Source organism: Terrapene carolina, unplaced genomic scaffold (genome assembly GCF_002925995.2).
Source record: "Terrapene carolina triunguis isolate 2854851 unplaced genomic scaffold, T_m_triunguis-2.0 Scaffold262, whole genome shotgun sequence".
NCBI classification, from domain to species: domain Eukaryota; kingdom Metazoa; phylum Chordata; order Testudines; family Emydidae; genus Terrapene; species Terrapene triunguis.
Window position 1 is genome coordinate 866,703 of NW_020664613.1, and position 13,846 is coordinate 880,548.

Below are 13,846 nucleotides of genomic sequence, written 5' to 3' on the forward strand. Positions count from 1 at the left end.
GGGGGGGGGGGGGGGTCGCTCTGTGACTTTGTGGCGGGGGAGGGCAGTTACAGATCTTATGCAGCGGTCCTTATCCTGGCTCACAGATCCACGCAGCAGGGGATCTGTAACCCTACCCCCCCTGCCAGAAAGTCACATAGCCGACACATACACACAGTCCCCCCCAGGAGTGCTGGCAGGCTCCATTGAAATAACCAGTCCACCAGTGCGGAGCCTGTCATTCCGGGAGTTTAGAAGCATCATTTGCATCAGAACACTAAACCCGCCCCCCGCCACAGTCTGCGTCCCCGGTTTAAAATATTCCCGCGAAAACAGCAATACAGACAACGGTGTTCATTAACAAAATCGAAATGATTTTATTTTTTGGGAAGGGGAAGGGGGTGAAGGGGGTATGTAACTGGAGAGGATAGTCAAAATGGACTGGGTAAAGAAACGGGGGCAGGTTCAGCTTTTCTGTCCACAAACTGAAAAGTCACTGGTTGCCCTGCTCACTCAGGAACCTAGCTTTCAAAGCCTCCCGGATGCACAGGGCGTCCCGCTGGGATCTTCTAATGGCCCGGCTGTCTGGCTGGACGTAATCAGCAGCCAGGCTATTTGCCTCTAGCTCCCACCCCGCCATAAAGGTCTCCCCCTTGCTCTCACACAGATTGTGGAGCACACAGCAAGCTGCAATAACGATGGGGATATTGGTTTCACTGAGATCACAGCGAGTGAGTAAGCTTCTCCATCTCCCTTTGAGACGGCCAAAAGCACACTCCACCACCATTCTGCACTTGCTCAGCCGGTAGTTGAAGAGTTCTTTTTCTGTGTCCAGGGCGCCAGTATAGGGCTTCATGAGCCAGGGCATTAGCGGGTAGGCTGGGTCCCCGAGGATGACTGTAGGCATCTCCACATCCCCAAGAGTTATTTTGTGGTCTGGGAAGTAAATACCTTCCTGCAGCCGTCTAAACAGACCAGAGTTCCTGAACACGCGAGCGTCATGAACCTTGCCCGGCCATCCGACGTAGATGTTTGTAAACCGTCCCCGATGGTCCACCAGTGCTTGCAGCACCATTGAAAAGTAGCCCTTTCTATTGATGTACTGGCTGGCCTGGTGGTCCGGTCCCAGGATAGGGATGTGAGTCCCATCGATAGCCCCACCGCAGTTTGGGAATCCCATCGCGGCAAAGCCATCTATGATGACCTGCGCGTTTCCCAGGGTCACTACCTTTGGGAGCAGTACCTTGACGATTGCCTTGGCTACTTGCATGACAACAACCCCCACGGTAGATTTGCCCACACCAAAGTGGTTCGCGACTGACCGGTAGCTGTCCGGCGTTGCAAGCTTCCAGAGGGCTATGGCCACTCGCTTCTGGACAGTGAGGGCTGCTCGCATGCGGGTGTCCTTGCGCTTCAGGGCAGGGGACAGCAACTCACAAAGTTCGAGGAAAGTCCCCTTCCGCATGCGAAAGTTTCGCAGCCACTGGGATTCATCCCAGACCTGAAGCACTATACGGTCCCACCATTCCGTGCTTGTTTCCCGGGCCCAGAATCGCCGTTCAACAAAATCCACATGCCCCATTGCCAACGTCATGTCCTGGGCGCTGGGGCTCGTGGTTTCTGACAGCTCTGTGCCACTCTCCGACTTCAGGCTCTCACGGCGGTGCCGTAGCCTCCTCGCCCGATTTCTCTGCATCTGCCTCAGGGAAAGGTGTATGATAAGCTGCGAGGTGTTGAGAACGGCCACAAGTGCAGCGATGGTCGCAGCGTGATCCATGATCGCAGTGCTGTGGCGTCCGCGCTGTCACTGACCAGAAAAGTGCGCGAACTGATTTCCCGCCGGCGCTTTCATGGAGGGAGGGAGGGCGTTAGTGACGGACGGATGACGACAAATTTTTTTTACCCAGAAGGCATTGGCGGCTCGACCCAGAATTCCGATGGGCAGCGGGGACTGCGGGAACTGTGGGATAGCTGCCCACAGTGCACCGCTTCCAATATCGACGCTCGCCCCGTTAGTGTGGACTCACAAAGTCGAATTACTGTCCTTAGTGTGTCCTTAGTGTGGACACACACGTTCGACTTTGCAATATCGATTCCACATATTCGATTTAAGTAAAATCGAATTACCCTCGTAGTGTAGACATACCCTTAGTGTACCAATCCTCTTGATAATTGGGAGAGCAATTGCTCTCAGTCTCTAGAAGCATAATTGGGGGATCTGTTCTATCTGTTGCATTTTCTTAACACTCAGTTGGCATGTTCACTGCTCCTTTGCACTGATATTAGAATTACATTTTATATGTAGAGATTCTGCCTCCCTAGGGGAGCTCTGTCCTCTGTCTTCCTCCATCACTTCAGACCTCCCCATCCCTGGAGGTCCTACATTTGTGGACAACCTCTTTCCAGTTGTTTTCAACAATAAAGAACTCCCAGTGCTGTTGCTTAACTGGCTAGAGAAAATACCAGACATTCCCTTCTGGGGGTTGAGCATGCTGCATCTGTAGCACTACTATCTTTGATTCCCCCCCTTCCCAACCCTGACCCTGGGACTAGGCCATGCATTAATGAATGTGTGGAATGTGGGTACTCAGTCTTTTTAACTCTAAGGTATTCAAATGTACTCCAGAGCAGGAGGTACATGATTTCTAATGTGTATTGGTTGAGGGCAGAGAAGCATAGTTTTCCAATCTGTTTACCCTCTTACATGAGGCAGATGTCATTCAAGCACAAAAGAGACAGAGCTTTCTCAGGGGCCAGCCCAAGACTGGAATGAACTCCCATAAGAACTAAGGACCATCACAAACCTCACCAGCTTCCAGTGGAAGTGCAAGGCACGCGTCTTTGATTTTGCCTTCTCTAATGTAAACACGTAGCAATGTGTTTGTATATATGTTATAAACAAAAAAATCCAAAACATAACACTCCCCTGCACATATTTCTCTGCCAGGGAGAGAAGACAACGAACAAACGTGACAGATGTTAGGCCAGAGGTTCCCAAACTGCCGGTCCAACCTGGTTCCAAGCCCCCACCAGCTAGCTGCAACGGGCTGCTCTTCCAGCAAGCAGTGGACAAAGCAGGCAGCTGCCAAACAACATTATAAGGGAGCATTGCGCAACTTTAAACGAGCATGTTCTCTAATTGATCAGCAACGAAACAACGTTAACCAGGATGACTTTAAGTGAGGAGTTATTGTATAAATTACAAGGAAGATATGCCTAGATTAGCACGATCTCATGAGGCAATGTTTAAAACCAAGAAGGCAGGATCACTGTGTAGTAGGTATTGGCTTTTGGCTGACATGCATGGCTTGGGAATTGACCTAAATACTGTTGGACTCAGTAGTAGATCAGCCCATTACCTCTTTTCCGTTTTTAGGTAGTAGAATTGCTATATCAGGAACCCGAACTCTTTTTTTTTTTTTTTTAACTAGGCAATAACAGATGCATTTATTGGACTTTCATCTGAGAAGCTTTATCACCCATTATATTTAACAGGTTTCAGAGTAGCAGCCGTGTTAGTAACTTGCTTTTCTCTATAGTTTTATCATAGTCACCATTTTTGTCCTATTGGCCATATTGCACTTTTCTGTTTGTCTTTTGTTAACCTATTGCTAGTTAGTTTGTCCCCATCATTACCAAGACATTCTCTTCTAGGTGCTGAATAATCTTGTGATTTTCAAAACTGTAGCCCTTGCACCAAAATGTTTCTAATGGGTAGTCTTGACTATTAGTGCCTACCTGAGTGGAAGCTTCGTTCTTCCTGAAAGCTTTTATACTGGTGGCACTGAAGATTATCTGCATCATTGCTTGTAAGCGTTCTACCGTTGTCAGTTTCTCTAGCTGGCCACTTGAAAGGCCTTTATGAGAGCTGTAATATATTGAAAGACTCCTCTTTGCTGATGGTGTCTTGTCAGGGCTCCAGCTCTCTCCTCCACAACTAGATGAACTGAGGTCTTTTAGGGATTCCACCTGCGGTAATCTCGCCACAGCATCTCGCGCATCACTTCTGTATATAAAGGGAGAAATTACAACCTACCCTTGATCAATGGCAATCTTACATGGCTAACAAGCTTTAACTGAAGAGTTCTCTCCTATTTGGGTGAAATTGTTAACCCATTTGAAATTGTTAACAATGTTTAAGTACCCTAAAAAGTTTTACAAGACTTGCTTCAAATTCATATCGACTGCTATTCCTAGAATATGTTAGCTGTTGCAATTATATTGACCAGTATGATGTTGTTTTTTTTGTTGTTCAAGGGAGTCCTCTTCTATTTTTCCCCACAACACACAGACCAAAACACAGCCAAACCTATGCTTAGGTACAATAGGACCTGCTTCTGAGAGATTCTGAGCATCCACAACTTCCATTGAAGGGTGATCAGTATACATCTCTGGATTGGGTCCTCATTTAGTTTTGTAATCGAGAGGGGGGGATCTACAAATGGGAACAAGTAATTTCACATTCTCAAAGTAATTGATCTTATTCTCAGACATGTCCCCCATCACTCCCAGAGTAATCATCAGGTTTATAAGCAATTTATGGTGTGGGAGGCAGTGCCCCGGTCTGCAGTTCATTCACTGACACATTTGTACTGATGAGCTATGTGGAAGGAGTTCAATTGCCAGTGGTTATGTAATATTGTCCATTGCACTTTCAATCTCTGACTTGTATATATTGTTTCTAGATGCAAATATTAAAATAATGTTTGATATTAATATTGCTGTGCAATCAAATGTTGGGGTGTGTGAAAAAGTGTTTGTAAGCTTGTTTTAAAGAAGGCGGCTGTTTTCTTGAATGTAGTTGTAGGCAGCTTTAATTGTCAAACAGATGAAATAATTTCCTTCTCTTCCTTACAGAAAACCATAGCTAAAATTGCAACATGCCTAGAATTGCGGAGTGCAGCTTTGCAGGTATAGTGACTTAATGTATTCCCCTACCATATCCTGTTCTGCTCTCTTTTTCTTTTGAGTTTTAATGAGTGTCCACCAAAAACATGGGAAGACAATTCTATATGGAAATCTGATTTGTGCAGTCAGGGAAGTGACTTTGCTTCTATTCCTCTCTCTGTTAAGTTTCAATGGAATGAAGTGGGGAAGCAGGTAATGTGTAAGTCTTTCCAGATGTAGTCATGATTTCTGGCTGATAAAGTTAGCAATCTCTTTGAATGCTGGGACTTCTACCACCAGGTAGTTGCCTGAAAGCCTCTGAATGCTTAAGGGCATTTGCGTGCAATGGGGTTTAAATGGGCACGAAACTGCAGGCTTCCTGTTTCCTGTTCCTTGTCACTTCAGATTCCTTCCACAGAAAATGACACTGCTGGTGGTTTGCACAGAGGCTATACAGACAGGAGCTGAATAGTACTGGAGTGAACTTTACACAAGCCTAGCTGTTTTCACGCTGTCCCTGCTAGACTTCAAGGAAGCACTTCAGCAATTTTCACTCTGCATAGATTCATGTCCTCACTCCTCCTCCTCCAATGGAAGCTGTGCAGATACAAATGTTGGGTGGCGAAGGGAAGAGAGTTAACTTTAAAAATGAGATGAGGGGGACTTCTAAAAATGGGAGACGGGGTGACAGAAAATGAATTTAGGCACTGAGCTGCGGTGTAGGTTTTATTTCTTCCATTATTCATCTAAATAAGGTCTTGTAGAAATCAATTTAAGATGTTTCTTCCTGCATTTTGACCTTGGCTTTTATTCTGTATACCTTTTCACCCCTTTTAGTAGCTAATGAGCAAGTTATTTAAAATCCCCTTCTGTTATCCTGGCTGCTTGTGAAACAATAATTAATAGTTACAGTCACAGAAAATACAGGGAGGGGCTGTACTTCATGATGGTTTATGGACTGTGTGTGTTAAATATGATTTGGTTTATAAGAAATTCCTCAAACTCAGTCTTGACAGGAAAGTAGCTCTGGCCTTTGTCAAAATTACAGCAGAAAAATCTTGCTTTTAAAATTTTAAAATATCAGCTCTGTTTGCTTTTTGTGACTTTAAACATAATCTAGTGTCCAATATGTGTTAAGACTACAAGGTTTTGATTTAATTTCTGCCTGTGTTAATGCCACATACTTTTTAAGATGGCTGAAGATCTGGGAAGTGTCTTATCTACCTAATCAACAGTGAAGGCTAGCTGTATTGATATCCAAAAAAGAGCGCATCCCCACCAATTGAAGAGGAGGCAGGCTCCATGGTACACTTGACCGCACAAGTCTGGGAGTCAGGAGCCCTGGGTTTTGTTCCCAGCTCTCCCGAAGATTTTCTGTGTTACCTTAACCTCTCTGTTCCTCAGTTTACCAGTCTGTAAACTGAGGGAAATACATACTCACCACTCAAGTGCTTTGAGATCTGTTGATGAAAAGTCCTAAGTATTTTCCTCATCCTCCATTGGCTGAAGAGCCAAGTGGAAGCAGAGCTGACATTTTATTTTTCCATAGCTGCAGGGAGCTGAGGGTGAAGTGGAATCAGAAACCACTCCCACCCTCTGACCTTCTAGTGGATAAGCTCAACGAGTGCAGGTCCTTTCTCCCAGCAGCCATTGCAGTAGGACAGAGGGTGAATTCAGAAGCTGCATGCCTGACCCTGAACTGCAGCTGGCCAAAGAGCTAAGTGAGGAGCACAGCACAGACTGCAACCAGCCTATTCTCCCGGGGTGCAACTTCCTTACAGGGGAAGGGAAATAGCAAGGAGCATCCCAAAGCTGCGTGATCTGATGTGTGCTTTCAGCTTAGAATGGGGTTTGTAATGGTGTTGGCTGTTGTTTATAATCTGCAACATTAGCTGCTTCATGTTACTCTGCAACTTACCACAGTTCCAATGTGTCTTCCTTGTAACTGCTTATATGTGTGGTAAAGGGAGATCTTCGAACACTAGTCAGAGCCAGATGCAGCATGGGCAGGGACTGAGCTGTTTGGGGTAGTTAGCAGTATTCAGGCACTTGGGTCTTGGTTGGCTCATCTTTATTTTTTAACCTAGTCACAGGCCTTTGAACAGAAACTGCCACTTGTCCCAAATCGTGTGATCACCAGCCAACCCACTCATTTGTGACCCATACCAGGTTAAATGTAGAGTGAGACCTGAATGACAAGTGCCCGAACCCACTCTGTGGCCAAACTCAGAACATAACTAGTCTATCGAGAGAACTGATAATCCCTGCTGGCTTTAGCTCTGTAACCTTAGTTCAGAGGGTTATAACCTAATCATTAAAATCTGCACCAACATGAAATTTGAAGCCCCTTTAAACAAATACAAATTTTAGTTGTTTTGTGATGCTGTCCTCCAGCCTCCAAACACTGGTGTTTCCCGACTCATCCTTTCCTGAGCTACGGCTTATGCCAAGCAAGCCACACTTCTCTAGTCAGTAACTCAGGGATTTTATAGTGTTTTAGGTTAGCGTCATGGGATTTTTCATCCATCTTCTCATTTTGGGAAGCCATACACACACTACAGTTACATTGTGGCATCCTGTCTGGGACCAAAGTGGCTGATCAGCCTGGTCAGCCCATCCCTTCTGCTGGCATGGTATATAACCCCACTATACTAGCCTCTCTCCTGTGACATGCCCAGCCGCTGTTGACACTTGCACAGCAACAAGTGGATCCTTAAACTTGGGCCCCATTTGGCCTTATGGAAGGTTTAAGAACAGTGGGTGACCTGGCATTCTGTGGGTGCTCTCCTGCAAGGTGTTGAGTATTTTCCACTCCCTGACTGTAAGTGGAATTGAAGGTACATGCAGGAGCACTCCATACTGTGCAGGACCAAACCCCATCTGAGCCACAGTTCCTAACCCTAGACCTGATCCTTGCTTCAGAACACCTAGAGTTTGCAGGGTTTAAGACAGACCTCCCTTGTCGTCTTAGCACTCATGTCTGAAAGTATAAATGAGTATAATTAGGCTGTTTTGAAATTTTCTCATTTCCAGGCTCACAATATGGAATAAACTTGTTCTCTTCAGGATCATTAAAATGACATTGAAATAATAGGGACAAAATTAATGAAAGGTTTGTACTAAAAACCCTCTCGCATAGAGACCCCATAGAGAAAACAGCTCAGAACAGATGGACAAAAGCTAGAACAACGCTGCATGCCCATTCTGAAATAGCAATAGCAACAGACGGTGCATAATGAAACCTAATACTATCTTCCTTTGTAACCTCCTAGTCCACACAGTCGCAGGAGGAATTTAAGCTGGAGGATCTGAAGAAGCTAGAACCAAGTAAGTAGTATCTGACATTTTAAGTGGGTGATTTTTATAATTACAGTGGAAAGTCTGATAGTCGCAGTAATGCTGACTGGCCTAAATGTGGGTAGACAGCAATGCTGTTAAGATTATTCCTCCAAATGTTTGCTACCACATACATTCTTTAATAACCAGGCTTTAGTGTAGTGCTGGAAGATTTAAATATGGATGTCCTTACACTTCAGTAGTCTAGGAATTTGTCCTCCCTTGAATGGACAGTGCTCTTTAGGGTCAATAATAGTAGTATAGCACAGCAGAATCCATCCAGTATAGCAGTGGTTTTCAAACTTTTTTTTCTGGCGACACAGTTGAAGAAAATTGTTAATGCCCGTGACCCAACGGAGCTGGAGATAAGGGGTTTGGGGTGCGGGAGGGGTCTCTGGGCTGGGGCAGGGGTGCGGGAGGGGGTCAGGGCTCTGGGCTGGGGGTGCAGGCTCTGGGATGAGGGATTTGGGGTGCAGGAGGGGGCTCTGGGTTTTGGGGGGGCTCGGAGCTGGGCAGGGGATTGGGGCACGGGCTTACCTCAGGGGGCTCCGTGTCAGCGGCGCAGTGGGGGTACTAAGGCAGGCTTCCTACCTGTCCTAGCACCGCAGACCACGCCGCATCCTGGAAGCGGCCAGCAGCTGGTCTGGCTCTTGTCTGCAGGCACTGCCCTCCTCAGCTCCCATTGGCTTCCCTGCCAATGGGAGTGCAGAGCCAGTGCTCGGGGCGGGGGCAGAGCATGGCCTAGGAGTCAGACCTGTTGCTGGCCACTTCCGGGGCGCAGCGCGGTGTCAGAACTGGTAGGAACTAGCCTGCCTTAGCTGGGCAGCACCGCCAATGGGACTTTTAATGGCCCGGTCACTGGTGCTGACCAGCGCCGCTGCGACCCAGTTCCTTACATTCTGCGGCCCAGTACTGGGTCACGACCCGCAGTCTGAAAACCATTGCAGTATAGAATACATGTATTTTAAAAATTCTACACTGCTTAGTTGAATCTTCAACCTGTATGTATCTTTTTGAACATTATTGTATTTGAATTGTAAGTTCAGTGGGGTAGGAAACATGTCGTTCTCTGTACTGTGCCAAGTACACCGGGCCTCAGCAAATGATTCAGAATATATTCTGATACCAAATTAACTATTACCTAACACACTGATGGTATTGTTGTAATGATGTTGGAAGAATGACTTCTCGTGTCTTGCTCACAACACACCTGTTAATACATCCCAGAATCACGTTTGCTTTTTTTGCAACAGCATCACACTGTTAACAGCGTTAAGGTGCCAAAGTCTCATTTGAAAAGTGACATAGGTGTCTAAGTCTAAGTGACTTGCCCAAGGCCATGTATGAAGTCTGTGGCAGAGCAGGGAATTGAACCCAGGTCTCAAGTCCTGGCCAAAAGCCCTAACCACTGGGCCATCCTGCCTCCATCTCTGTGCGCACAATTTGCAGCAGTCACAATGCATTTGAAGTCCCTGTGCTTCGGTGGAGATAGGTTATTAAGACCTTAATTGAGAAAAGCATCCTTACTGAGGAATACTTAAGTACTTAAGCATGTGCTTAAAGTTATGCTTTAAAGAGCTTTCCTGAAGTGGGGCCTAAATGCCATTCTTAGAAATGGAAGGCCATATTTTGATCTCTGATACTCCACCTCCCCTGTCTGGCATCCTGGCATCCACAACAGTAGATTTGGGATTAGACTGTGGTCTGAAACATATATTTCTCCCAGCTATTTACAAAAATAATAAATGTTTCATCAACTACTGATTATAACCTCCATTGTACTTTCAGTGTTTGAGTCTGTAGCAGGCTGTAGTCCTTCAGGCAGCTTCTCTGAGCTGGCCCCTTTAAATTGCCTTCAGCTGGTTCCACCCAGGCGGCCTTTCAAAAAAACAAACTGAACACAAACCTTCATAGCAAAAGTCCTTTCCTCCCAGGCATCTCTGTTGGGTGCAGTCTTCCAGCCTTGCTCTGCCACTTGGAGGCCAGGTCACACCACCTCTGTCCCTTCTCCCATGGGTGGGAAGAGTCAGCAGGCAGACAGTCCTTCCCTGAGAGTGTCCCTGTGTAAGGAAAGAGGCAGGTTATATGTTGACCTCTTTTGCAGAATTTATCCTGGGTGGCTGAGAGAGGGGAGCTTTGTCTGAGCTATGCTGCAAGGCTCCCCATCCTGAGCCTGTAAAGAACAATAGCCTGGGTTTTCCCAGACATTATCACCCCAGGACCACATCCTCTCTTCTGTCACCTTCCTCTGCCATTTCCTAGGCCCTCCTCTGCTTCAGAATTCCTGGAACAGGGTATCCTGGCCTCTCAGACTTCCCCCTCTGGCCTTAAAGGAAAAGTATTCTCCCTTCAAGTCTTTCGTTGTCAGTGTGATCATTTGTGAAGTTAGTGTATTAATATTTTGTTTAGCTTTCTGCTCAGCATATTCTTTAAATCAGAAGTTCTCAAAGTGAGGGATGGGTCCTGGGGGGGAGGGAAGCACGGAATGTATTTTGGGAAGAATACATGAGGAGCGGGAGGGGAGGGGAGGTGAACGTACTGCTCACATTTTACCTACAGCAATGAATGAGCAAAGCTGATTCCTCCAGACATATCAGGTCCTCAGATAGCGCTGTGCATTTGACTCTAGAAGGCACTATGTGTTTTGATGGATTTCTGTTAAGCTTGCATAGCATTATACAAAGTTGTTGCCGTCTGTACGTTAATCCATTTGCTATGATGCGATCTGCACGTTTAATTGTAAGCATGGACCAATAGTGAGGTTTTCAAACGCATTCAGCGTTGGCAAGTAGTTAGACCAATGCTGAATGTCTCTGAAAATCCCCTCCTCAGCATTCTACAATGGTCCAAAAGAATGCTGTGTAAAAGATTTATAGTGGAATTTTCAAAATTACACCTCTACCCCGATATAACGCAACCCAATATAACACGAATTCGGATATAACGCGGTAAAGCAGCGCTCCGGGGGGGGGGAGGGGGCAGGGCTGCGCACTCTGGCGGATCAAAGCAAGTTCGATATAACGCGGTTTCACCTATAACGTAAGATTTTTTTGGCTCCCGAGGACAACGTTATATCGAGGTAGAGGTGTACCTGTTAGGAAAATAAATCCATTGACTTTCAATGGGCTATGTGTTCCTAACTTCCTTTGATGCTTTCAAAAATCCCACCATTAGTGGGTGTGTGACACAGCTGATGTAAATCAGTATAGCTCAAATCAATGGAGCAACATTAGGTAAGAATCTCACCTGAAATGTAGAACAGAAGTCACTTAGTAATTTAATTTAAAGATAGACAATATTGTGGTATCTTGTTAAAAAGGCTCTGTCATGAGAAATATGTTTAAGATATTAAATTACATATTTTGCCTGTGAAGACATATGCTGTTTCTAACTTTAATTCAGTTATTTTACTTACATTTTACTCATATAGCATAGTACTTTACAATATCTGAAATTGTGATCCTGTCAGAGCTATAATTTTTTCTATTTACAACTGATAACTGTTGTCTGTCCTCCAGTGGCAGTAGAGGTGAATTACTAAATAATTCTTTCGGAGTGTTGTGTATTCATAGTAAAAAGTCTGTTTCTCTCTGAGAACAGAGAAGAATCTAATGCTGCTTATACATGAAAAATTAAGTGTAAACTTTTTTTTTTTTTTTTTTGGATACTGGGTTAATATAAAAGTCTGATCTAGTTTCTTTCTGTCTTTAGGCTGTGTTCCCTCTTGCAATTCACTAAGCTTGGATGGTTTCACTTTCAGTGTCTCATACACATTACTGCTTAGCTATGTTTTCCAGCACTGTAGGAGAATTTTGAAATTCATAAAAACCTCTTCTGTTTGAAATTCATAAAAACCTCCTCACCCAAACTGTTTGTACTGTTTGTGTGCTATTAAAAACTGCTTTCCTCCCAAGAAGCAATAGCTATATCTCCCTTATTGACCTTTCAGAGATTAAGGCACTGGAGTGAGGCTCCAGAGATCTAGGTACACTTCTCAGCCTGCCATAGATTCCCTGTGGGACTGTGGGCAAATCTCTTAATCTCACTGTGCCTCAGTTCCTTATCTGAAAAATGGTGATACCCACTTTACTCACAAAGATGAGTGAGTTAGGATGAATTCATTAGTGTTTGAGGTACTCAGCTACTGTGATGATGAGGGGGTTATCCTCACCTAGGTAGATAATATCTGTAAAGTGTTGAGTCTCAGATTAAATATACAAAATCCAAATTATTCTTTCCATTGAACATTTAAGAGTATTAAACAATTATCAGGTTTTGCAAAAATTTTATACTACAAAACTTAGTTCTGGGCCTAACCTTAGGTGTACAATGTTTTTAAAGCGCTCTGTGCTGTTAGTATTGAAAGCAAAATGTTTGGGGGTTTTTAATAGTTCACTACCAGACCTCCTAAAAAAGGCTGGACCAATACTAGCCCTAATTTTCAAATAGGCAAGTCCTCAGCGATTGTAGAATATCCCTTTTTAAAAGAATTCCAGGCAAATATGAATCATTACAGAAGAACCTCACTCACTTACATCAGTGACTGGGAAACTGGTTGTAAATGGTTGGTTGAATTTTCAAATTGGTGAATAAGTGAGCAGACTTCAAAAAGAGAGGCTAATGTGTCATAGAAGGTACTTTTGGTCACTTACAGTAACACTCATTGGATACTTTATAAAATACTTACTAATAAAGTGTTCTGTAGTACATTTGGTAAAAATAATTAAGTCTTTGTAATACAAGCCCTCCCTACAGTCCTCTGTTATGTAAATCTAAGCTGGGAAGTGGAGAATGTCTCGCTTTCTATATTACAAGTCATATAGATTAGTGAGGTTTTTTTCTGTAGCAAAAATTGTAAGGGAAAGATTTTTATATGCTCTGCTCTGTAACATACACACATTTGAGAGGATATACCCTCAGATGCTTTCAGGTGTCATATGGCAGAGTTAATGACTAAAAGATGTCCTTGCAATGGACTGGGAGCCTTGACTCCTCTATGCTAAACAGCCATCAGGCTTTTGTCTTTGAAAAGGAAGGATAACACATCCATTGCTAATTTAGATGCATTCTGGGTGATAGGGGAATTTTCCACACACTGCTTTGATGATGATCCTAGCCAACAAAAGTTAATGGATAATTATAGGTGATGCAGGTAGTGATGTCTATAGTTAAGGAAGCCTAATGGTTTTCCATCATTAGACTTTTTCTGTTGCTTTATAATTTTGTCAGACTTAAACCATTAGGGCTGAAATTCTCCATGCTGTGTGTCTGCCACAGGTTGAATTTTTTTTTTTTTTTTTTAGGAAATTTCAGCGAACACAGTTAAGGTTCTCTGCAACATTGGCTACTGGGAACACATCAAACTTGTTCTATCTTACGGATTTGTACTGCCACTCATTACCATAGTATCTGAGACCCTCCCACGTAAAATCAATAGAAAGAATAAAGTATGTAGTGGACATCATGGAGTCACTGGGGTAGAACTTTTTGGTGGGGGCAAAGAGGCAGTTGGGAAGTTTGTAGGGTCAGGGCTGGCTCCAGGCACCAGCTGAGCAAGCTTGTGCTTGGGGCGGTAGATTGTTGGAGGCGGCATTCCGCCCAATCCTAGGGCGGCACGGCCGCTTTTTTTTTTTTTTTTTTTTTT

The 13,846-nt window shown here is 44.4% G+C and overlaps 1 protein-coding gene across 1 annotated transcript in view; it reads left to right on the plus strand.

Moving 5' to 3' along the window:
- The window catches only part of AIDA (axin interactor, dorsalization associated), a 54,654-nt gene that overhangs the window by 22,696 nt on the left and 18,112 nt on the right, over positions 1–13,846 (plus strand). Inside the window, exons 3-4 of the mRNA XM_024219265.2 lie at positions 4,837–4,890; positions 8,139–8,193. Coding sequence (XP_024075033.1) covers positions 4,837–4,890; positions 8,139–8,193 — 109 coding nt within the window. The remainder of the gene's footprint in view (positions 1–4,836; positions 4,891–8,138; positions 8,194–13,846) is intronic.